The sequence below is a fragment of the Chinchilla lanigera genome, unplaced genomic scaffold (genome assembly GCF_000276665.1).
Source record: "Chinchilla lanigera isolate Chin_1 unplaced genomic scaffold, ChiLan1.0 scaffold00009, whole genome shotgun sequence".
NCBI classification, from domain to species: Eukaryota; Metazoa; Chordata; class Mammalia; order Rodentia; family Chinchillidae; genus Chinchilla; species Chinchilla lanigera.
In genome coordinates, this window is record NW_004955410.1 from 34,079,974 (window position 1) to 34,106,776 (window position 26,803).

At 38.3% G+C, this 26,803-nt stretch overlaps 1 protein-coding gene across 1 annotated transcript in view; it reads right to left on the minus strand.

Moving 5' to 3' along the window:
* Exoc4 (exocyst complex component 4) overlaps positions 1 to 26,803 on the minus strand; it is a 734,966-nt gene that overhangs the window by 142,149 nt on the left and 566,014 nt on the right. Inside the window, exon 12 of the mRNA XM_005377540.2 lies at positions 10,005 to 10,141. Within this exon, the coding sequence (XP_005377597.1) occupies positions 10,005 to 10,141 (137 nt within the window). The remainder of the gene's footprint in view (positions 1 to 10,004; positions 10,142 to 26,803) is intronic.

Genomic DNA, 26,803 nt, shown 5'->3' on the forward strand with positions numbered 1-26,803 from the left:
AAAAAAAAAAAAAAAAAGTGAGTAACTGTACCACTCACACAAGGAATGTAAACTTTATGTACTGTACTACACTCAGGTACTAACAAATTAAGAAAAAAAAAAACTGAGCTTGTGAAATCTTTGTACCATATATATTTAGTAATGCCCACATCAGAGGAAACCACTCTGACATGCTGCATACGTTAGTTTTACTGCATTATAAAGCTCTATAAACTTCACAGAATATGCAGTCTTGTCTGTTTTCTCTCCTGGAGCATAATGTCACTGAGCTCTATTTACGTTGTCGTGTATCATTCATTCATTCCTTTGAAAGGATATACCACAGATATATATTTCATTCATTCCTTTGAAAGGATATACCACAGATTAACAATATACGGTATACCCTTTCAAAGGATGTACCATATATATTTTTCTAAATAGGAGCTATTATAAATAAAAATACTCTGAACATGTTTTTTAAGGTGAACAGTATTTCATTGTGCATACATGCTACATTTTCTCTAACTACTCAACTGTTGATGAACACTTAGATTTCTTCTGTTACTTGGCTATTATGAAATGTGCTGCTATGAATATTGGAGCGCACACATCTTTTAAGCATACTTATATAAATATTTTGGGTAAATATCCAGAAGAGGTACTGCTGGATCATATAGTAATTCTATTCTTGATTTTATGAGGAATCATTTCAGCGTTCTATAATGGCTGAACTAATTTACACTTCAATAACAGCGCACACAGAATTCCTTTCTCTATACACTCAGCACCTATCTCTTTGATAACAGTCATTGAGACAAGTATGAAGCAATATTTCATTGTGGATTTAATTTGCATTTCCTTAATGATTAGAGATGCTCAGCCTTTTCTTCTTCCATACCCAATTTGTGTCTTCTTTTGATAAATGTCTATTCAGGTCCCTTGTTCCTTTTCGTTTTTGGTGTTGCTGTTTTTCTTTTGTTTTTGGTGGTGCTGGTGATCTCAGTGCCAAGGTCTCACACGTGATAAGCGTGTGCTGTACCACTGAGCCTACTATTCTCAGTCCTCCTTGCTTGTTTTTCAATTGGATCGTTGTTTTCTCTGTACAGAGTTATTTAGGTTTCTTACATGTTGTGGATATTAACTGCTTATCCTATGTATGGCTTGCAAACATTTTCTCCCAAACTATAGGTTGTCTCTTCACGTTGTTATTTCCTTTGTTATGCAGAAACTTTTACATTAACGTAATCCTATTTGCCTATTTTGGCTTTTGTTGTCTCTACTTTTGGGAGTCAAATCTAAAAAAATTGCTGCCTAACTAATGTCATGGGGATTTATCCCTATGCTTTCTTCTTGTAGTGTAACAACTTTTGGAGTCAGACTTAAATCTGTAATCCATTTTGAGCTGATTTTTTTATTTGGTGTGAGATAAGGACTCAGTTTCACTCTTCTGCATACCGACATCCAGTATTCCCAATATCATTATTGAAGAGACTGTCCTTTTCCTAATACATATTCATGGAATGTTTGTAAAAAATCAATTAGCCATCCATGCATGGGTTCCTTTCTGGGTTCTGTGCTCTATTATATTGGGTGGTGAGTCTATTTCTATGCTAGTATCATTCTGTTTTAATTACTACCATTTCATAGTACAGATTGAAATCAGGTAGTGTGACACCTCCGGTTTTATATTTTGGTTCAGAATTGCCTTGATTATTGGTGTGTGGTGTGGTGTGGTGTGGGGTGTGTGTGTGTGTGTGTTTCCACATGCATTTCAGGATCATTTTTCTATATTTTTGAAAAATGAGATGGAAAAGTTGAAAAGGGGAAGAAAAGGAAAAAATGGAAACAAAGCTCTGGACAAAATAAGGATGAGAAGAAGGGCTGAAAGGAGGGAAGGGAGACAGGGAAAAGAGTCAAGATATCAAATTATGCACCAGTACAAATTTCCTATAATGAATGTGATTATTATGTATATCAAGTGTACCAATAAAATTAATATAGAAAAAGAAAAATGAAACTGAAATGTTGACAGGAATTGCATTGAATCTGTAGATAATTTTGGGTGTATATGCATTTTTACGATATTAATTCTTCTAATCCATGAACATAGATTATCTTTTGACTTATTTATGTATTCTTCAATTTCTTGCATTAGTATTTTAGTCTTCAGTATACAAGTTTTTCATTTCAGTTAAATTTATTTCCAAGTGTGCTTTTTTGTAGCTACTGTAAATAGGACTGTTCTGACTTCTTTTTCAGAAAGTTTGTTTTACTGCATAGAAGTGCTACTGAGTTTTGCATGGTGACTTTGTATTCTGCAATTTTATTGTACTTTCCCATTAGTTCTCATAGCTCTTGGTGGAATCTTAAGGGGTTTCTATACAAAGAAACAGCAAACAGCAACAATTTGGATTTTTCCTTTCTGTTCTGTATGCCTTTAGTATTTTTTTTTTCTTTTGTCTAATTACCTGGCAAAGGCTTTATACTAAATGGGAAGTGGTGAGAGTGAGTGTCCTTGTCTTATTGCAGATCTTAGAGGAAAAATTTCAGTTTTTCACCCCTGAATATAATGTTAGCTATGGGCTTACATTACCTGTACTGTGTTAAGATCTAGCCCTTCCATATCTCACTTGCTGTGCTTTTATAATGAAAAGGATATAAATTTTGTCAATTTTTTCTCCATATAATGATTATCATGTGTTTTATTCTTCACTCTGTTAATGTGATGTATCACATTTACTGATTTGTATATGATGAAATACCTTTGTATCCTAGAGATAAGTGATCATGGTGAACGATGCTTTTACTATGTGGCTGAATTTACTTTGCTAGTATTTTATTGAGAATTTTTATAACTATGTCATCAAAAATACTAGCCTGTACTTTTCTTTCATTATTATGTCCTTACTTGGCTCTAGCATCCAAGTAATGACATATAATTATAAAGATACAAAAATATAAAAATAACTTTCTTGTAACCTCTTATTAAAAAATGTCAACAACGTTATCAATGAATTAATTTAACAGTAAATAACAAAAATATCACCAATATCAGCAGCAAAAAATAATCATAAATTCTCCTAATACTTATTTAATATATATCAGGAAATAGAATTCTTTAAGTACTTCACATATATTAATTCTTTTTATCTTCATAACAATCCTGTGTGGTACAGTCTATATTCTCATTTCATAGATAAAATATCCAGTGGTAGGGAACTTGCCCAGGGTCAAATGCCTGGTGAGGTGGAGCCCAATTGGGACCACACCTATTTTTTTGGAGTCTGTGCTCCTTACTATTACTATTACTATTAATTACTATTACTATTACTATTAATTACTATTACTATTACTATTACTATCATTTGTTGCTGTTTCTCTAATCCATCTAAAATATTTTTAGGTTTCCTATTTCTTTAATTCTATTCACTGTTCCTTGGGCTTTAGTCAGAAAGACTTTGCTTTTAATGCATGTACTATAACTTCTACACTCTGTGACCTTCTCCACATTCTTACCCCTTCTGAAGCTCTATTTTCCCACCTGTAAGGTAAGGAGAATCCAGTTTAACAGAATTGCTGTGACTGACTAGATAAGCTAAAGGCTATAAAGTCCCTTGTACAGTGACAATAAAGTGAAGGTATGTACTTGTGCAGTACAGATAAATGAAAGCCCCCTATAGACATACCATGCTATGTTTTGGGAATAAATATGTGAGAAAAGCGATAGTATCTTTCTTGTAGAAGCTGATAGCTCAGATAGTGATCTGTAACAAACAGCACGCATGAAAATAACTTTGGGGACATTTTAAAACTATCCATATCCATACCTAACTCTGTGGGCCTAGCGTGGGAATCCAGAAAGTATACTAAAATTTCTCCAGATAACTTCGATGTGAATCTACAGTTGAAAACCAATGTTTTTCGAGAAAGACATAAATCATAATTGATTAAATAAAACATAAAAATTTAAATTATAATACAATGGGACAAGTATCAGAATAGAGTTATATAAACCACAGGTGCATATAACAAACGCTTGGTAAACGTCCTCTATGAAACAGATACTGTATATACTTTATAATGTCCATTTCTGCTTACTCAATATTTAATAAAAATGGCTCAGTGCTATGTGAGCCAAGAAGATAAAGGAGAAGCACAGCTTAACAGGCAGATCAGAATTCAAGCTCGTGTGAACTGGCCTATGACCTCGGCTCTTCTACATTCACAGTGAGGCTGGCGAGGGCTGCAAGGGCAGGACAGAGGCCTCTGGTTTCAAAAAGCTGAAAGGCTTCGTGAGCTACCAGAGCTGCTTGTGTGTAATTTCTGCTAGTTAGTGCAATGGGGCCAGAGAGAATTTCTTCAAACACCGTTTTGATCATGTCATCCTCTTCACCAAAACTTGTGATAATATTCTTTTACCCAATAGGAGAATTTTTAAAGCTCCCCTTTTCCAACTAACCATACTATTCACTCTAGTCACCTTGATTTCTCAGCCTTTCTCCCACACTACTCTGCGGCTTGCTCATCTTGTTCAGTCTGGCAGCATTTCTTTATTCATTCAACAAACATGCCAAAGACCAGGAAGGTGCCCAACTGTATGTTCTGCCCAACTGCAGTTTCAGGGATTACGGATACATCCATCCTACTCTTTGTTCAGGTTCCAGCATGAGTTCTAGCTCCTCTACTAGGGCGCAGTGGAAAGTACGCCCTGAGGATGGGTCTTATCTCATCCCTTGCAAATGATATGTGTGCGTCTCCTATCAATTGGGCCTCTAGTGGTAGCGAAGAGCTTTTACTTGTGTTCTCCACCATGCCTAATGTTAGAGGGTTCACTACCAGCCTCTGAAAAACAATTAATGAACTAATACAAAATTAGAACAGAGAGAAACTTCAGCACACTGTGACTTCTAATCAGGAAATTACTACTTTGGGGCATATAAGCTGCTGGCTTTATCTCGGGGCAAAAGATGACAAGCAGAGGAGAGAAGCCTTCAGCGTGGAAGCAGTCGAGTCCAGGACTAACTGCCTGACTGCTAATGCACTGCAGAATTCACAGTTGAGCTTTCCTTGAGGCTCCAAGGGGTGTGACTAATTAAGGAAAAGACTTTTAGTCCTCATTTCCCTTTTAGGAAACTACCCAAAGCCTGTAACATGACATCATTTTACAGAGAAGTCTTTTTCTCCGGGGTGAGGTATGCACTAAGAGATGACATGTGTTTGAACTCCCAATGCTTTCTCAGTTTCTCACAGCAAACTTGAAAAACAAACTGATTCTCAGCAGAGGGCATTGTGAGCTTATGGATCTGATCACGTCTGTGAACAGTATCTGCTGAGAATCACACGGAGAAAATCAGATTGCAGAGTTTTCCTGGTCTCTTTTTCCTTCCCAGTGTTATAACATTTTGGATCATTTGAATTGTATATGGATTTCTATTTAAATCAGTCATTTGCTGGCAGCAAAACTAGAACATTTCCTGTTTTTCCTCTCACTGTAATCAGGATTTGGCTGTCCAAATTAGGACTGCCCTAATTACTCCTCAGCAGGTGCCAATCTGGGGGAGGGCAATAAATGGGAAGAGAGGAAGTAAGGACACTTCACATCTCTAGACTCACACAACAAGAAAACACATTCTCCCAGACCTGAAAAATCTGATATAGTAAATGGGCAAGAAGTACCATGGGGTCATGTGTGTGAGGGGGTGTACACGTGTGACTGCTGCTGTATAACATAGAGATGACTTTCTATCTACTCCTTTAGCAGGCTTCACAGCGTCACTTAAAAATGCAACACAGGTCTTTAATTCAACAGCCAAAGCAAACTCCTGTATGTGGAATAATCTGAGGGTGGGCACCACGAAGTGGACGACATTCCAGAGACTTTGTCCAGGAGGAACGTCCAAGAGGTCCAGTCTGTTGGGGGACAGAATTAAGATATTCTTGATGACACAAAATGTCAAAAACTAAAATGGCTGTGTTCCAGAAGAGGTAGTACAAGGAAGACGTAGATTTCCTGTTCTGACAAAATGGTACAATATAAATGACACAGAAATAACTAAATTCTTATTTGAAGGGTAGACCACAATAAACAAAAATGATCCTGTTCCTGCCTAAATTGAACCCTTCTGCTTGTGCATTAGATGTCACCCCCACCCAGCTAGCCCCAAACACAAGTTCAGTAAGTCTCCCCTTCCTTTCCTACACCAACAGTTTTGTCTCTCTTCCAAATTGTTTTCTTCAAAAACAGACATGCACTAATTTCTCCTATTTAAAAGAACACATCAGGGCCGGGGATATAGCTCAGTGGCGCAAGCGCCTGCTTGGCAAGCACAAGGTTCTGAGTTCGATTCCTGGTACAAACAAACAAGCAAATAAATAAATAAATAAATAAAGGAACACATCAAACCACAAGAAACCCTTCATGAGGTCTCCAGGTATTACCTCATATGTCTGTTCCCCTTTGCAGTTAAACTCATGGTGAAAGTTTTTCCTATAACTACAATTTTCTATTCCCATTTTCCTTTTTTAAAATTTAACTCTTCTAGTGTTCATCCCTACTACTCCACAGAAAGAGCTCTTATGACAGTCCCCAGTGACCATCACATTGCTCACTTCATCACTCAGTTCATCACCTTTCTCCATCTCTTTATTTGGTTTCCTGGACACCAAGTTCTCCTGACTTTTATCTGACTTTACTGGTTGCTACTTCTCAGCATCTTTTGTTGGTTGCTCTTCATTTTGGAAACTTCTTAAAGTCCGCAATCCTCTTCTGTGCCATGTATATACACTTAACCCCATAGAGACTGCATGGTTTTAAATGTCATTTACATATACTACATGTACATTGACAGCTGGCAAATATTTATTTCCAGGCCGGAGTGCTCTCCTTTTGATGTATACATCCAACTGTCTGTTACAGTACCCTCTCTCTCTATGTGGATGTGTCATAGACACTCCAAATTGAAATGCTACGCTGTCTTCCCCCAAACTTGCACTGTCCTCTATCTTAATAGTTGGTGGCTTCATCTTTTCACTGAGCAAATAAAAGAGTTGTTTTGGATCCCCTTTTTCCCCTTCTTGCACTCCACATCTAAAATCTGGTAGAGAATTTCCTTGGCTATCACTTCAACATACATTCAGCATTCACCCATTTGTCACCATCTCTGCCACTATGTACAGCATGAGCTGTGTCCACTTCTCACCTCAACTAACACAACAGCCCTTAATTGGCTGCTGTGCTTTCATCTGTCTCCCTAACAGCATATGTTCCACTCTTACATCTGAAAGGGTGAGCAAGCTCAAGCTGCTTCTAGACACATTTGCTTCAATGTCTCTCCATTTCACTCAGAGTAGGACTCAACATCTGCACAGTGGTTGAGCTTTCTGCTTCCTCAAGGCCATCCTCCAATACTCGCTTTACTCCGACACCCTGACTGTGCTGCAGAGTGCCGATTTATGGTCACAGCTCTCTGCCAGGCACTCTTTCCTCAAGTATCTTGTTCAACTCTCAGTTTCTTCCAGCCTTTCCTCAAACCTCAACTCTACAGAGCCTTTCTGGGGGACCCTAATTTAAATTATAACCTCCTTGTCCTATATTTCTGAGGTATGTACCTTCATTTTTTTCCCATAGTACTTATTATATTTTAAAACTGCTTATGTCCTATATTTTTACCTCTCCTATCCATCTTCAATAGACTGTAAATCCCAAGAAAGGAGGTATTTATTTATTTATTTATTTTTTCCCCCGGTACCGGGAATCGAACTCATGACCTTGCGCTTGCCAGGCAGGCGCTGTGCTGCTGAGCTAAATCCCCAGCCCAGTATTTATTTGTTTCAATGCTTCATCTACAAACTCATACTCTATAAGGAACGTAACTCTAGAAATCACATTAATGAAATGTTTTAAGGCTGCAGTGATCAACAGTTTCAATAGTTACTGAGATCGAAGAATAGTGTAATAGATTTAATGAATTTAGAAGACTTTGTCTTGGGATATTGAAATAACTTAAGGTATGGAATCACAGAACCATTCCTAATAATGATGGAGGTCTCCTAATGTAAGGAAAAATGGCAAAGAGCATATCCTTGAGTTTCACAAAGGGAAGGAAAATTAGAGAAAAAGGTAAATTTAGAATAATGGGCAAAATTCTGAACAGAGTATTACTCATAGTTTGTGAGCAGTTAAGAAGTGGTACTCCTCAGGAACCAAGAAGACTTCACAAAGAACAAGTCACATGATTTTGTTCTTTTCTTAATGGACTTAAGTGAAGAAATGGTAAGTTTGGGACTTGGTTGTCTTAACCCCCATGGTTAATTTGAAAACTTCCCCAAATGAGAATTCTTAAGGAATGGTTCAGCGCAGCAGAAGCAGGGGCCCAAAAAGTAAAGGAAAGGGAGGATTCCCGAATGAACTGTAGAGTATTATCCATAGCTGGCTTCTAGATTTCTGTCTTGGGGAGATCTGAGGAGGGATTATCTCCATTAAAAGCATAAGGAAGGAATCTGATAAAGGCTCTTATAGGACAGATAATAAAAACGGGGCTGCAGAAAGGGGTGATAAAAGCTATCATCACCATCAGCAGCAGCATCAAAATAGCAATCACTTATTTTTTACACAGTATACTATTTTGCTTAAAAACAGTTGTAAAAACTGATATTTTTTGAGATACCCTTTTGAGGAAGGACTATTGCTATCTCTTTCTGCAGAAAAGAAAATTAAAGCATACAGGCTGAGTAGCAAACTGTTCAAGGTCAGATAGCGTATAGGTGAAAAGCTGGCATTCGAACTTAGGTTGCAACGCCTGCTCTTGAGATACAGGCTGGGTTCCTACTTAGAAAAACATACGAATTCCTGAAGCACTGTATAATATATAGATGTAACTGTGGATAAATCTCACTCACTACGGCAGTGAGGGAGGTTCAACATCAATCTATACTGTGTTCTTTTGTTGGGTTAATATTCCCTGAAGATTGTTTCCTGGCTCACTTTTAATGACTCATTATCTACTATCCAATGTCTACATTTCCAAGTTTTATTTTTTAAGATCCTTTGGTGGTTCATTTTACTCTGCTTATTCAACATTATCTCCTAGTACCTTCCACTGAGAACCCAGTTCCAATCAGACTTTCTCTGCCTTATCCCCTCCAAATATTTGGTAACTCCCTACGGGCCTTCTCTCCTCCCTGCAGCACCTTTATGTATACTCTTCCCTCTACAGAGTCATCTGTCTGGCACATATCTCCCGCAAAATCACTCCTGGCTGCAACTCCCCTTTCTTTGTCATGTTTTCTTCTTTCTGCCCTTAATAGCCTGTATAGTACAGGTAGTACCTAATTATATACTGTACAGCACCTTTCTAATCTTAATTACATATTACATAATTTAGCATTTTATTGTACATTCTTTTTTCTGTAATTGTTTCACATCTTCTCAACTAGACCATAATGTGTTCCTATTACTAGCTTTCTATGAGAAATGCTATAATCTTTTCCATAAGCCCAGAGATTTTTGAATCCAAGGAAAAGAAATCAGAGGAATAACGAATGGTTTTCAAGTCCCTAACATCAGTCCACTCACTGATGCTGAGAACAGGCATAACTGTCCTTTTGTAACAACAGGAATGCTAGCGATCGAACATTGGGAGGAATATATCTGTAAGAATGAAAAGAAATTTCTTCAAGGATCTTTTCATCCATAAGATGGACTATTTAAGATATAGAATTTCCTTGAAGAACACAAATCTTATAATTCTAGGTTTTCATGAAATTAAGACTGACTCCTCAGCTGAGCCACTCAACAGCAGACTGAAGTGTCTCTGTTTCTTCCTCCCTTTTATTCCCTGTGCTGGTAAGACTATTTAAGGGTCTAACAAAATATTTTTGTGGGGCATGTTCTCAGCGGACCCTTTGATAAATTCAGGAATGAGCCTTTTCTACCATAGTGGAAGGAAATGGAGACATTATTAATAATCAGAACCACCATCAGGTTCTAAAATGACTTTGCTTAACCACTAGCAAGACTCTACCTGTAGGCTGCAGAGCAGGTGTCCTTATATTCCTGGAGCTTCACACACACCATGTTGAGGAACTGATCAGAATATGCACTCAGGTCATGCATCAGGTTCATGAGGTCTTGCACTGTCTTCTCCACAATGATCGTGCTCTGGAAACACACAAAAAAGACAGGACACAGAAGCTCATGAGATTTCTTTACCCAAGTAATGAGTCGCACAGATGAAAGGATATCATAATTTAAGGCATTTGAACTTTCCAGAGGATATGATGTTTAAAAATATGGACTAAAATGAACAAGAAAATAAGAATCTTACATAGTGCTCATCTTCCAAAGACCAGTGAAGGTGTTTTCTCTGAAATGGCCTGATAGGGATTTTCAAATTCAAATTGATTTCATGGACTTTTTGACATCTACTTTGTTTTTTTAAAGAATGAAAATGTATATCTAGTGGAAGTCTGATTTATCACCCCAGGTCTCTACTGGAGAGTGGGACTTATGACCCACAACAAAGAAAAGCTTCAGAGCTATCAATCTATTAAGAACAACAACTAACATTTTTATTGCATCTTACAGTTTTTAGAATGTTTTCTCATATATTCTAACTCACCTGAGACTCACATAATAACCATGATTATCATGAACATTTATGGGGTTCTTATAAGTCAAGGTATAATGCTAGGAATTGTGCCTGATTAAGCTCACTGAACGTTTTCAACATCCCTACCTATCAGTTAGTCATTATAATCACCTCTAGTTACAAATGAGCAATGAGGCTTAGACACATGAAACATACAAAACAAGAGCTTCAGGCTTTGGTCTTTTCACCTCACCATTCTGCCACAGAGGCAGGCCTCAGTTCTCCCACCCATAGTCGATTTTTCCCCTGAGGGTCTAGTGTCTCACATTTGTGACAGTCAACTTTCTATTACTGTCACAAATAACTGGGATAATCAACTTACAAAGACAAGCCCAGGAGGTTTCAGTACATCATTTACTAGCCCCAATACTCTGGGCGTGTGGCGAAGCAGTGCATCCCGACAGATGCCTGGTAGGGCAAACTGCTTAATTCATAGCCAGACACAAAAGACAAGGAGAGCAAGAGGCAGAGTTTTCACAATTTCCATCAAGGGCATGCACTCAATAGCCAGAAACCTCCCACTAGACCCCCAGGTTTTAAGGATTCCAGTCTCGCAACAGCACCACTCTGGGGAATAAGCCTTTAACATATGGGCCGTTGAGGAACATTACGGATTCAAACTATGGCAATATTATTGTCAGCACTGTGGGAACAAGGTCAAATAGACTCAGACATATTTTACAGCTGAATTAAAGAACTATCTAAAGTGAAAAATAAGACGACTATTTTAAACCTAGAGACAGATAGTACTGTGCAACAAACCAGTGTTATATCTGAAAAGAGGCATATTCAATCAACTCTGTATGTTTTTTTCTTAACTCTGTATGTTTGATTAAGAAAAGACTGATGCATTTAAATCACTGGTTCATGCCTCTTGCAAAAGGAATAGAATTGCACTGAAGTGAATATTAATCACATGCTTAGAATCTGGAATCCTTTGGTAATAACAAGAGTGTTGGATGTTTCTTTATATAGAATTACAGAGACAATAGTAGACTTAGCCATAAAAGTAAACATTAAAAGTATTTTTCTAGTCTGACAGTGACCTACTAAGGAATCAGAAGTTATTTTTATAATATTTAAAGACAGACCACAAAACATAAAAGTATACAGATTTTCTCCACACAGTAGAGGATTACTGTAATTTGAATTATGAGTTATATTTGCATGCTTGTTCAAGATTGTTTGGTTGTACAGGCATCTATTTTTCCCCGCTTCCACTTCCTTTCTACTCCCAGAAAAATTATTAGATGAAGAGTAGGAAGGAGCAGTTATATTCTGTAAGGCAAACCTCACAGGAAACCAAATTACAGTCTCAACAGAATCCCAACAAGTTCAACTTCCTTTTCTGTATTGATTTTAAGATTAAAGCATTGCAGCTTCACCCTGATCCATAATCCTATTCCTCTGTATTTGTATGTGAGTGACAGGAATTGATTCTGCCTGGCTACACATCCCACACTAAGAATTGAAAATCCCCATCCTGATTCAGAAGCGGGGTATTCTACAACATGTGGACAGCAATTAATAAAGGACAACCACCCTAACAAAGCCTGTTTAAAACCCAAAACACTGCAGGAAAGATGAGCATGGGGAGATTACTCCAATTTTAGGAAAAGGGGCCCGATTCCATTCCCAATTACATTATTGATATCATCTCCGAGGTAGTTTGGGAGCCCCTTTCTCTCTTATGACTCAATTTACTCCTCTAATAACCAAGGATAATTTGATTGCTTCTTTATTGGCTCACATGACTCACGTATTCAATCTGTGCATTGGCACTTTGACACTAGCTGAATTACTGTGCCACTGTTCTCAAGTCATCACAGGTGTGTTTGGCCTTTCTGACCAGATTATTATCTTCTCAAGAGGAACCGGCATTCTCCTTTTCTTTGTGTCCATCTCTGATCTTTCCCTTTCTCCACTAACAGAAGAATGCTCACAGGCAAAAATAAACCTCTCTTAGTGTCTTGTATGTGAAAGATGTGGGACACATATCTTTGCATTAGTAAATCTCCATGAGTAAGGTAGGTTTTTTCTGTTTTTCTTGCACTGCTTTTGGTTACCAACAGTGCACTAATGGCATATGGAGGGGAAAGGGTGACTGAAACCACTGGTGTATACCTCCTGGAGATATGGTTTGGGGAGCAAACTGGAAGAATCAGCAGGGAATGATTAGAATGGCACGGTTTAATTCTAATGGCTGTGCTCAACACAGTACCTATACGATGCTATATGATTACATACAATTTTCAAGCTATTTGGTTGGTTTACCTTGTCACACTAGCACTCTGGATAATCAATCACTACACTGTCTTCAAGAAAAATGACACTGCAGCTTGCAAAATGATGGGAATTTTTATAGGAAAAAAATGTTCTCATTTTTCAAGAATTTATAACAATTTCTAAATCAGTGGCTCAGGCAGATAAATGCTGAAAATACCACATTTCAAACAAGGTTTATCTTATTTTACTTATTTGATCTCTGTCCATCCTGATTCATTAATTTTGAGATTTGCCAAAGCTGAATATAAGGAATTCATAAGTGAACCCCTGATTTTATTCACCATGATTTCTATTAAACACATTAAAATGAGTGATATTTGTTTAGAACAACTCAGCTGACATTTCTGACAACTTATTAGCAGGTAATAAAGTTTGAGTATGACAAAAAATAAAGGAAGAAAATGCCAGGACAGTTGATGCACTAAGAAACTGCGATGAAAAATGAACAACTAAAGTTTATTACAGGGATACAATACCTATCTCAAGTTGGAAGTGGGAATATAAAAACCAGCTCTTTGGTTCTGTGCTTCCCTACTATGTTCAAAGCCCTAGATTCAATTTCTAGCACTGCAAAAACAAACAAAAAACAAAAAATAAAGATGACCTTTCACCTTTGACACCACATTATTTGCCAGAATGGACCTCTGCAGCATGGTACTAATAATATTAATTGGAAAATTGGCTCCAAGCTCAAACAACGGTGAGTTAAGGAAAACAAAAGTGGTTTCTTTATTGGAAGACTGAAAGTCTTTAATATGGTAATATCATTATAAATCTTAAGGTGGTAAATATAGTGTTTACTTCCCCTAACTATTGAAATTTAAAAAACAAAACCATTTTTCATAGTCAATCCTTTTACATATATACTGGAAGAGTGTTTCTACAATACATTTCAAGGTACTATTCAGCAAAACAGAAATAACTAATGTTATGGAAGGTATAGAAGTATACAATAACATTAGCAGACAAATTACTCCTTTTGTGTCAAGCCATGTTTTTGACAGAAAGCATGGTCTCTCCTTTCTGGAGGTGATGCTAATCTAGTTGGGATACTACCACCTAGACTAGGAAACAAGTGATATTACAAGAACAGATAAAAATAGGTATGAAGACAATGTGGTGAATAAGAGTAAAAGGTAGAAAAGCTTGTATTGGGATCTAGAGCACGGATGAGATTTGGAAGCTTGCTGAGATACAGGTGAAGTATTTCATGCAAGAGACAAGTGTAGGCAAAAGTTGAGAACAAGAGATGAACAGTTTGGAGAGAAGTGTGGTTGGGGCAGGGGCTCCTGTTGAGGAATGAGGGGAGAAAGGGTTACCCGGATGGGAGAATCAGCTGTGAATGGCCTAAATGAGGCAGGCTCAGAGTCACCTGCCCTTGGACTGCAGTAGGCAGTGTCTGAGGCCACGGAGCTTGGAATCCTAGTTACAGAGGTGAAAGCAATCCTTGTTTTCCAGTCTAATTCGCTAGTTAAAAAACAAAAACTGGACCCCCAGCTGCGCAGGCACCTGGGAAGTAGGCAGCAGGCGCCTGGAAAGCAGCATGGCGGCATGCGCTGGCCTGCGCATGGTCGAGAATTATCATGTCACACAGAAACACTGACACAATTGGCCCGCCCGGGGACATGTGTGAGCCATCCTCACATGGAGAAACCCCTGGGAAAACATGTCACACAATGGGTCGCTCTTGGCCCTGCCCTTGAGAACCAGGAAGGTCCAGAGTCAGCGGAGGAGCAGCTGCTGAACAGGGACTCATACGAGAATATGGACGGCACCCAATAACTCAGAGGTCGAGCTGAATGGGGACGCCAGAGCCATTTGGGAGCTGGAAACCAGGACGACCTTATGCAATACCTGGGGAGGACCTCCTGCAAGCCATTCTCCCCCTGACTGTATAGGCTGCGATGGAGGAGTGCATGGAGCTCCAGAGAGGTCTGCACCAAGACTTCATGGATTACAAGGGTGCCCAATATTCAGATTCTGGAGAACTGCCCTCATGGAGAAGGTATGTGTCTGGGTTACCTGCATGGGACACTTTGCACCTGATGGTGCTGAGACTGACTAGTGGGCTGAGGACTTCATCCACACATTCCTGCTGCCTGTGTTGACCACTGGGGAGAGGACACTAAGTGGTTGCGGGGACCCAATGCACTTGGAGGCTGGAGAGTCAATTGGCCTGGGTGCTCTGTTGATGGCTGAGACACAGGCCCAGAAAAAAAAGGGAACACCCTTCTGCTTTTCTGGATCACTTACAAGAGGCATTGATAAAGCATACTTCCCTGGATCCCAGTTCAGTAGAGGGACAAATTATTCTTAAAGGTAAGTTTATTACTCAGTCAGCCCCAGATAGCAGTAAAAAGCTACAAAAAATGGCTTTTGCCCCAGATAGCTCACTTGAGATGTTAGTAAGAATTGCCTCCTCAGTATTTTATAGCCATGACGAGGAGGAGGCCAAGGAGAGAAAACAGAGACCGAGGAAAAGCAGCTGTCTTTGCTGTAATACTAGGAGAAACAGACCCTAAGTCTGATACTCAGAGTCCCAAGAAGAACTTGACGACTACATTCATCTGCTACCACTGTCAAAAGCCAGGCCACCTCAAGAGGGACTGCCCTAAGAAGCCCCCTGGACCATGCCCTGGCTGTAAAGATGACCACTAGAGGTTGGACTGCCCTATGAAGCGAAGGCCTCAGTACTCAGATGCCTCCTATCAGCTGGTCCAACAGGAATGAAGGGGCCCAGGGCATACTCTGCCTTCTCCCTCTGGCCAGTCTGCCATCTCCATGGAGGAGCCCCAGGTAATCATGACTATAGAGGAAAAAGTAAACAGCTTATTGCTGGACACTGGCGCTAGTCTCTTGGTCCTTCTATTCAATCCTGGCCTTCCTTCCAGCCGTCATACCTCAGTGAAAGGAGTCACTGGTGAGAAGGTAATCTGCTATTTTTCACAGCCCTTAGGCTGTAACTACTTGTTAGATCTTTCTTGCATACCTGTTTTCCTGAGAAACCACTTTGAAGATAACAACATGTATTACAAAAGTCATTGGTAATTTCCTACCAATCTGTCCATAACTCTGTAATGTGTGTATTGTTCCTATGCTATCTCATAAATGGATGTACGTTTATTACTATGTGTTTTCAACAACAACCATTGAGAATAGTCAATGATTATTTAATTGATCACTCATGTATAGCTCTATTTGTTTTCTCAAAAACCACTTTGAAGATACCAAAGTATAGTACAACAACCACTGATAATTTCCTACCACTTTTGTCTGTAACTCACTATTATTTGTCTATTTGCTTTCCTGAGAAACTATCTTGAAGATAACAATATGTAAAACAACAACTATTGATAATTTCCTACCACTTTGTCTGTAATTCGGCACTATTATTTGTCTATTTGCTTTCCTGAGAAACTATCTTGAAGATAACAATATGTAAAACAACAACTATTGATAATTTCCTACCACTTTGTCTGTAATTCGGTAAGTCCCCCTATTACTATGTTATCCTTCTTTTAGTCTTTAAAACAAAACAAAACAAAAACAAAAACTAACCATAACAAATATAAATGTTAAAGAGGATGATAAGATACATAGCTAGTTGATGATATTTCAAAAGCTGAAGTCCAGGCCTCTGAATTTCCTCTGTCAAAAACAGATGCTGAAAAAGAACAAACTGTTGAATTGATTATCTTTATTGAAAAAACATGAAGAGTCAATGAAGGGAGAAAGTTAGAAAAAACTCACTGTCACAATTAAGGTGACTATTAAATAAAATTCTCCTTTGAAAATTGGTAAGGAGAATAACTGCATTTCCTATGTCTTTCCATTAGGAAGTATATCTCAGCATTACCAAATGGGGAAACTTTAAGGAAGAATGCAAGTGAAGAAATGTGGAAGAAGTAACTGAATTAGAAAATTACTTTGCTGTCCTTAATAAAATAATTGATTCAGGTAAAAGTTATCCACTGGAACTAAAACAGTGGGATGTGACAGGGAAATGAACATTCATGTAGAATAAAAGTTACATTACACAGATTATTTTCTGGTCACATGAAGAAAACTATACACAGTGAGTAGGGATTAAAGAGTCATAACATCTTCCTGAGGTTAATCTGAACATCACAAATGTTAGGAAGTCAGGTCTTTTGGGGAAACTTAAATAGTCTGGAAATCTTTCTGAAATGAGGAGACAGAATTCAAAGTTTTAAAAGATCAGAGCACCTAGGGTTTTGTGTGGCAAAAACTAGAGACAAAGAGCTGCACAATTACAGTGAAAACAAGAGGAAGAAAGAGAAGAGAGTGTTAAGTGGAGAGAAGGGATAGAGAGGGAGAGGGAGAAGAAGAGAAAATATGCAAGCTCTGTAGACGGGTCCTCTCAAACCTTTGACTGAGTACTGCTCTGTGTGGAGAAACCCACTGAGGTGAGGAAGGCCAAGGAGAGAACTACCTGAAAGAAGTAGGTAGAACAGTCCCCAGAGTTCACTCATGGCCAGGAATGGTTCGTGTTTCCATTAGTCAGAGTGGAAGAACCATCTATCAGATAGGGTGTTGTATCAAAAGAATGTGTAAGCAGTGGGATCAAATTAGACTTACACTAAAGGGTGCCCTTGACAAATCTGACCAGAGCCCAGTTACAAATCATGACATGATCAAGATAATTCTAAATATAGTAACTTAAATGTGTCCCAAAGTTCAACAGTATTCAAAGAGCTATGACAAAATCTAGCACATAATATAAAAATAAAACCACATTTTTGAGATCCAATAAAAAATTACCTGCTGTGGAAAAATATGAGGAAATATATAATGAGGAGGAAAATCAGCTAAGAGAAGTTGGCCCAGAAATTACAAAGAGCATAGACAGAAGGTATAAATAGCTATTGTAAATGTGATTCTACATTGAACAAAGTAAAGGAAACCCATGAACATGATGAGTAGAGAAACAGAAAACACAGCAAAAGGAACTACTCATTCAAAATAAAGATAAAAGAGACAAAAAACAGAATAGAGTCAGTCAACTATGAAACAAAAGCAAGCAGCCTAATATGTATCCATTGGAGTTCCTAAAGGACAGGGGAGACAAAAAAAGGGTAAGGCGATATAATAAACAAAGATTTTTATAAATCTGATGAAAACAAGCCTGCATATTCAAGATAAATAAATCTCAAATTGAAGATAACAAAACACAATAGTAAGCACATAATGACCTGAAATTGCTGAAAACCTCTGATAAATAGAAAAAAATTTCAAGAGCATTGAGAAGAGAGAGAGAGGGAAGGTAGGAGGGAGAAAGAGAGAGAGAGAGAGGTCTGAAAGGAAGAATGAAGAGGCTGGGGATTTAGCTCAGCGGCAAAGCGCCTGCCTGGCAAGCGCAAGGTCGTGAGTTCGGTTCCTGGTACCGGAGAAAAACCAAAAAATAAAAAATAAAAAATAAAAAATGAAAGGAAGAATGAGAACGTGAGAATTGAGGTCTTTTGGTTCCCAGGTAGACATTCTCTTTCCCAGCCTACACTGCGCCCTGACCTAGGGAACATGGTGTTAGAGGAAGACAGACTTGGCAGACATACTGGGGGCGGCCTAAAGAAGGGAGCACTCACAGCAAGGAGGTGACTAAGGCCCTGGCAGTGGAAGAGAATGGCTTTGACAATGGTGGTATGAAGTAAAGGGGATCCAACAGAGAAAAAAGGAACAGGAACTCAGGCAAAGAGGAGGAGGAGGGAGAAGAGGAGGGGAAGGGATAAAGGAGAACGGAGTACGATAAAAGGAAAAGGGCTCAAGCTTCTGTTTTGCCACATGATCCTTCTCACAGGTGCCCCCACCATGACTCCATCTGTGTGACACAGACAAGGGAGCCTCCTCGGCACTCAGCTGATGCTGGCAGCATGCCCTAGGCCCTCTAGTACTAATCCTTGAAAAATGGCTCTAATACAGATGGTGGGAGCAGTTTTTCTCTTTTCAGAATAGAAAACACCCTGAAAAGATGGCTGAACTAGCTTTGGAACCAGCAGAAAATGCCAAAATGTGTTTGATTCAGTTTGAAGAATGACCCTGAAATTTTGATAAACATTTCTCAAAGTAGCAAGGGACATTCTACTTCAAAGTTCATCTGAAGAACAATGACAAAAGTGACTGTGTCAACATGACTTTGTAGTCTAAGAAAAAGATTAATACTTCCCTGGTCTCATTCTGATAGTGAAAGTGAATATTCTGCTTCCAATTGAGAGGATGATGAAGTTGTTACCGAGGGACGTGAAGGGGATGGTAATTTTGTCATATTCAGTCAAAGGACAGAGTAGTTTCAGATCCTGTTTGCAAGGAAACACCTCCAAAGAAAATGAAAGGAGAAAAACCAAGTGATTTGCTAGATGAATAACTTGAAGGTCACAACAGTTCCACAATTTTAACTTCTAAAAGAGCACTGCAGAATCTAAAGAGAACTAAACTGGACCACAAAACTTTGTGTAATTTCGTTAGCAAAGCTTCTTCTTGCTGTCCTATTGAACTTCATTAAATCATTAAATCAACAAAATCTATTTTTTAATGGATGTTTCATCTATCTCTTAGGTTCAATATTTTATGCTTTAAAGTTTTGGCTCTAAGAAATTTACTAGAAAAATTTCAAACCACCAAGTCGTAATATTTCAGTTAGGTGTTATCAATGGATTCTTTCCTGGAATCAGTCCCAAATCTGGTAAAAGTCTTTGATGATTATTAGTACTTTCTGGAATGTGCTGGATCAGGTAGACTGCATAATAAACTGTCATAGTTACTTTCTCATTGCTGAGACATAATACCTGACAACCACAACTGTAGGAGGAAAGGGTCATTTTGGCTCACCGTTTGTACAGGTTTCAGACCATAGTATGGCTCCAAGGCAGGGCAGCATGGTAGAGAGGTCAGGCAGAGGAGAAGTGTTCATGGCAAGGGAGGCAGGAAGCAAAGAGAGAGATCAAGGGAGGAGGGCAATACACCCTTCTAGGCCACGGCCCCAGTGACCCCCCTCCTCCAAATGGGCTTCACCTCCACAGTCACATTCAGCTATAAACTCATCAGTGGACTAATATACTAATGATCCACATCCTCATGATCCATCCACCTTCCCAAAAGCCCCATCTATGAGCACCTGAGGCTTTACAGGGACATCTAGATACAAATGATAACAGAAATCAATTTAAAGAATATTCTCCCTTAGAACTCTTTTGCACAAAAAGTTTTACTAGAACACAGACCTACTCATTTGTTTACATATTGTCTATGGCTGCTTTTGTATCAACAAATTTAATTAACTAATTAATTTTGTATTAACAATGTCAGAAAGGAGTAATTGTAGCAGAGACTATAAGTGAATCATAAAATTTAAAATATTTACTACTTAAAAAATATTTTTATACTCCCGATTTACACCTATGATGGACATCATCAGTATTAAAGAGCAAGCTTTAAAATGTGCTTTTTCCTTTTTTATTGGTATATATTTGTGATACATGGTAATTACATCCACCTTGGGGAATTGGTACATACACATTTAAATGTTTTCTCTGTTCATGTTTGTAGTACGTAACACCTTCGGTCATCATGGGGGATGTACACATGTACGTGACATATCTTAATTCCTTTTCTGGTCCCCTTTTCCTCCTCTCCCTGTAACCCTTCTTCCCTTATCCACTTAAAAAGATCTATTTCCATTTTTTCTTTCAATTTTTTTTTTCTTAAATCCCTTTTCCCTTCCTTCCCCTTATCTCTTGCTCCCCTTCCTATTGCAACAAGTTCTTCCTACTTCTTTATATCTCTTCCCTATTTTGTTCTTTATTTATACTTTGGGTTTCTTGCACAAGTGAAGCAATGCAATATTTAAATTGATTTATTTTACTTAAGATTATAGTTTCAAGGGGTATCCATTTACCTAAAAATGTCCCAAGTGTATTCTTTTTTAGGGCAGAGTAGTGCTCTATTGTATATAAATACATTTTCTTTATCCATTCATGTGCTGATGAACATACGGGCTGTTCCATGATTTAGCTATCATAAATTGTGCTAATATAAACATGGGTATGCATGTATCACTGAGCATAATGACTTTAACTTCTTTAGGAAGATAGCTATAAGGGAGATAGCTATATCAAATGAAACCTTTAGGTTTAGTTTTTTGACGAATTGCCACAGTGATTTCCATAGTGATTTTACTGATTTACACTCCCACCAACAATGGAGAAGGGTTGTGTTTCCCCCACAGCCTCACCAGTCTTTGCTATTGGTTGATTTCATTATAATAGCCATCTTTCTGCAGTGAGATGGAATCTCACTGTTGTGTTAATTTGCATTTCTTGAATGACCAATGGTATTGAGCATTTTTTCATATATTTATTGGCCATTTGTACTTCTTCATCTGAGAAGTGCCTATTCATTTCCTAAGTCCACTTTTATTGGGTCTTTTATTGGGGGGGGAATCTCATTTTTGAGTTCTTTATATTTTCTAGATATTAGTTCTCTGTCTGAGGAGTAGCTTGCAAAATTTTTTCTCCCATTCTGTAGTTTATCTCTTTACTCTGTTGGCAGTTTCCTTCACTGTGCTGAAGCTTTTAAATTTGATGTGATCCCACTTGTTGATTTTTTGTAATATTTCCTGTGTAACAGTGCTGTGTTCATAAAGTCTTTGCCTACACAAATGACTTTAACAGTTTTACCTATTCTATCTTCCAAGAGATTAAATGTTTCTGTTTTAATATTTAGATCTTTGATCCATTTCAATTTTAGTTTCATGCATGGTGAAAGACATGGGTTCAGGTTCAATGTTCAGCATGTGGAAAGCCTCCTAACATCATTTGTTAAAGAGACTATCTTTCCTCCAGCAAAGGTGTTTGGCCCCTTTGTCAAAGATAAGGTAGCTGAGTGTGCCTCCAGTTATTTCTGCATCCTCTATTCTTGTCCAAAGTATGTGTTTTTCAATATCATGCCATTTTTATCACTGTAGCTCTGTTGTATAATTTGAAGTCTGAGATTGAGATCCCCTGCCTTGTTCTTGTTGCCCAGAATTGCTATTGCTATTCTAGGTCTCTTCTGTTTCCATATAAACTTTAAGATTCTTTTCACTAGTTCTGTGAGGAATGCTGCTGGCATTTTCATTGACAGTTCATTAAATCTGTGTAACAATTTTGGAAATATGGCCATTTTCACTATATTGGTTCTGCCTATCCAAGAATGGGGACATCTTTCCATTTCTGATATCCTGTTTAATCTTTATCAAGATACTATAATTTTCATTGTAGAGGTCTTTCACTACTTTGGTTAGGTTAAATCTTAAGTATTTAATTTTTCTTGATGCTACTGAAAGGTATTGTATCTCTAATTCTCTCATAGTGAGTTTGTCATTGGTGTACAGGAATACTACAGATTTTTAAGTGTTGACTTTGTATCATGCTATACTACTGAATTTGGTTATTAATTCTAAGAGTCTTTTACTGGAGGTTTGGGGTCTTCTATGTAGAGGATCATCTCCCCAGCAAATAATGATAATCAACTTCTTCCTCTCCTATCCACACTCCTTTTATTTCTTTCTCTTGCCTAATTGCTATGGCCAGTATTTCCAGGACTACCCTGAACAAGAGCAATTATAATGGGCATCCTTCTTATCTTGTTCTACATATACATTTTTTACTTAACCATCTTTACTTCCTCTCATTTCCAGGTTCCCTTCCCATTTCCACAGTCTATCTCTTTGTTTCCCATCCCTTCTCTTTTGTCTGTGAATTTTTTATGTTTTGCATTTTTCATATAAGAGACATCATGTGATATTTAACTTCCTGTATCTGACTTATTTCACTTAGGTCACTTATGGTCTCAAGATACAACCAATTTTCTCTTTCACAATTTGGATAGCCAAATGTTAAGAAGAGACAAGAACCAACAAGTTACTAGCTAACTGAATTTAGCGACTACAGTATTATGAAGAAGGAACTGATGTACTGGAGTACTTACTGATTTTTGTTGACAATGAAACACCAAATGATTTCTTGGAAAAGGAATAAGAGGAGGCTTGAAGCTGTTCTTCGTTCTTGAACTTTGTGTGGAAGGGTAGTGTTACTTCAGCTGCCTCTCCTCTGTTGAACATGTCATGCTTACATTTAACGTTATTTGTTCATCATATGAGATTTGATATTGGGAGGAAGAGGAGCCATCATTTTGAATTTTTGATTAGCCTTGTTGATGTTCCTTTTCTAATATTATGCAGTGGTCCTTGAATTGGAGAAAAAGTGCTTTTCATTCATTACCTACTGGAGACTTCTTGGTGGGATGAAATGTGCTGTTTTAAAATTCTTTTATACCAGAAATATTATTCTTATCTTTTCAGGGCTATTCAGCATTTTCTAAGCTCACTGTCTGCACATGAATTTGTACCATAGTGTGGAAGTACAAAAATATACGCCATACAAATCTTTTTTACTTGTTCCTCTGACTATAGGGATCCATGAATGTGATGGAGAAGGCAGACCATCTCTTGCTGTTCCCGAGGAATGAAAGGTGCTGCTTGACTAGATGTTCCAGCCTTCTTCTTTGGGGCATAGGCTATATAGTTTGAGGTGTGGTAGGGTGGATAGAGATATGCTTTCAGTTGGGATAGCAGGAAAAGTACATAGGTACAATATAGACCTAACCTACAGCACATCATATTTCAAATCTACGCCTAGAGAAATATAATTGTGAAATACATTTTAGAAACTGGTTTTAAAACAACAGAAAGTCAAAACATTTCATTATTCTTATGTATTGACATGCTTTTCTCAAATAAATATGCAGTGAATGGTTTACTAATGACTAGATGTAAATTAACCTCGATTTCTCTGTCATGTGGACATAAAACTTCTTATAAGACATTTCAATTTTTACCCTACAATCACAATTACAAGCCTTCTAAATATCTGCGTAAGTCTTTTTTCTTAGGGAAAAAGAAAGAGGTGAACCTTGGCCACTGTTGTCAGCTTATAGTTTTCACCAATTCATTCAAATACTTCATATTTGGAGATGAAATTCTTCTTTAAAATAGTACTGCAATGGAATATGTACTACATCAGCATTTCTCATTTAAAAAAAGATGGTAAGGAAATAGAGCAAGGAAGAGGGATAGTGTAAGGGAATCTGACCTTTAAACAACAAACTGAACACTCACAAGGAAGGAAGGAAGAACATGGGAGGACTCATTCCACGTAATATCGTTCCCCGGATCTTTACTTCCCAGTTGTACATTTCTAAACATTCTCTTTCTGTTCAAAGGCTTCAATGCTCTTCACACTCTACAATCTAGCATGTGCAGATTAAAAAAACTTTTCAGTCTTTTCCTTAACACAACCAATGCAAGTATTGTAAAAAGGCACTTTACTGAAGAGAAAAAAATTAACAAGCAGAATAAAAATTAAAAAGCACAAACAAGAATAAATATGGGTGAGTTCATAGAAAATATATATACTCAAATATAACCAAATTCTAATCCCTAGTGTTCTTGCTTGACCAAAGTAAAATACCCCAAGAATCACTATTTTTTCTTTTATTTTGAGATAAGTATAAATAGAATTTATATTATAAATATTACTGTTAAAATAAGCCATCAATCTATCATTCATCTGCCATTCCACCCAAAATTTACTGAGATGAAACCTATTTTGTGCGAGGGACTACCATAATACAACACTGAGAATATACCAGTACAAAGTTTACACACACATACACACATGTAGTTACTCACACCCAGAGAGGGAGGATAGGAGAGAGAAAGGAAGACAGGGAGGGAAAGGAATATAGAGGGGAACGGGTGGAAAAGAGGGAGATCCAGAGATAGATGTCCCTTTATTATGTTTGTGTCTCAATGTCCCCCCGCCCCAAATCTCTCTTGTTGCTTTTACTGTCTTCCACTGGCATGAACAGTTGCCCCTCTGCCATATGCCACCCTGCCTTGCAGCCAGCTGATTATGGACTAAAACCTCTACAAACTGTGAGCTACATAAACCTTTCTCCTTTAACTTTGGATGTCAAGTATTTTGCCTCAGCAATGAGAAAAGTAACTCAGATTTGGTACCAGATGTAGGGTCCTTGCTGTGATTATACCTAATCTTGTGGTTCAAGAACCTTTGAGACTGGCTTGTGCGAAGAATTTGGAATGATTCAGAGATGCTGGCTGAAAAAGTACAGCTGGAACACCTTAGGCTGTACTATATCGGAGATTCTGGTCAGAGCTCAGAAGACCAGAAGGCTGACAGAAATTCTGTGGGTGAAGAACAGGCTTGGGAGGTTTCTGTTGGGAAGAAGGATTGCATTGGTTGTTGGACTCCAGATGATGTGTATTATGGCTCAGCAGAAAGTTTGTCTGCATTTTGCTTATGTCCAGAGACTTTGCTGAGACTGACAGTAAGAGCAGTGGACTAATTAATCTTGCAGAGGAAATTTCAAGGCAGTCTAATGCTGAGGTTGTAGTATGGCTGCTGTTTGGGGCTTTTAGCCAGACTTATGTGGAGAATCAAGAGCAAAGAACACAGCAGGGTGATTTAAAACATTACAAGTTTAGCCAGAAAATAAGCTCCATTAAAGCTGTAGACTGTAAAGACAGAGCAGTGGAGATCTTGATTGCTGAGAAGGAACAGGAGAATAGAAAAGATGGCGTGTGGGGAGCACAAGAAGCAGCAGGACTCCAATCTTTGTACTCTCAAAATTGCAAAACTGAAAGACTTTGCTTTGAGAAGAAAGCCCCAGAGTACGATGTTCCAGAATGGCAGCCTCTTAGAGAATTTATTTCTCAGAATTGAGTTCAGAATGCTCAGGGATCCAAGCACTCCACCTCTACATCCAAAAGGAAAAAAAAAGACTGGCTACTGCTCCAGGTGGCAGAAGACCTTGGCATTAACTACATGGTGCTGGTTTTAAGTGCATGCAGAATGAAAGAGTTGTGGGGTCAAGAAGGTTTCCACCCAGATTTCAGAAGAAGACCTGGGAGGTCAAGCAGTATGCCACTGAGAGGGCAATGTGTGAAGGTGTGAATGTTAAGCCAAAGGTACACTGGTGACATCAAAAATTTGAGGAAGCCAAGACCATGGATTATCTGAAGAAAACTGCAAAGAAGGAGCAGAGTGAGCCCAAGAGAGAAGCCATGGGAGCTAAAACCACCACAAGTGCCATGGAGTGGAGCCACCCAAGCCGTTTGGAGTTCATGTCTTGCCACCGATTGTCTTGGATGCTATACATGAAACTACAGGACTTAATGTTTGCTCCACTGAATTGTGAACTTGCTTCGGTCCCATTCCTTTGTATCCCCTTGTTTGTAACTTTTGGAATGGAAAGGTCTATCTTGTGCCACTGAATGTTGGAAGTGTATAACTTTATTTTTATTTGTAGAGGGGCTCACAGCTAAGAGTTTGCCTTACATCTCAGAGGAGATTTGACTTGTACTTTTCAGCAATGCTGAAACTACTGGATTTGAGCAACTCTTGGAGATGGACTAAATGCCATTTGTGTAAAGGGATGGGCATGAGTCTTTGAGGGGCCAGGAGCACAATGTTATGGTTTATATCTACATACCTCCCCAAAACCTCAGCCAATCATAGGGTTTTTTTGGAGGTGGTTGAATCCAGAGATTGTGATTCATTTGTAGTACAATGCTGTGATTAATGGTGCTGGGATTAGGGGTGGATGATTGCTGGATTAGTTCACTGATTGGCTTGAAACCACCCAAATCCTGGTATTACTGATAGAATACAAGAGACGGAAAGAGGCTTGTCTCTCACTCTTTTTTACTGCTTTTGCTACCTTCTGCTGCCATGAACTCTTATCCCTCTGCCATGTGCTACCCTACCTTGGAGCCAGTCAATTATGGACTAAAACTTCTACAAACTGTGAGC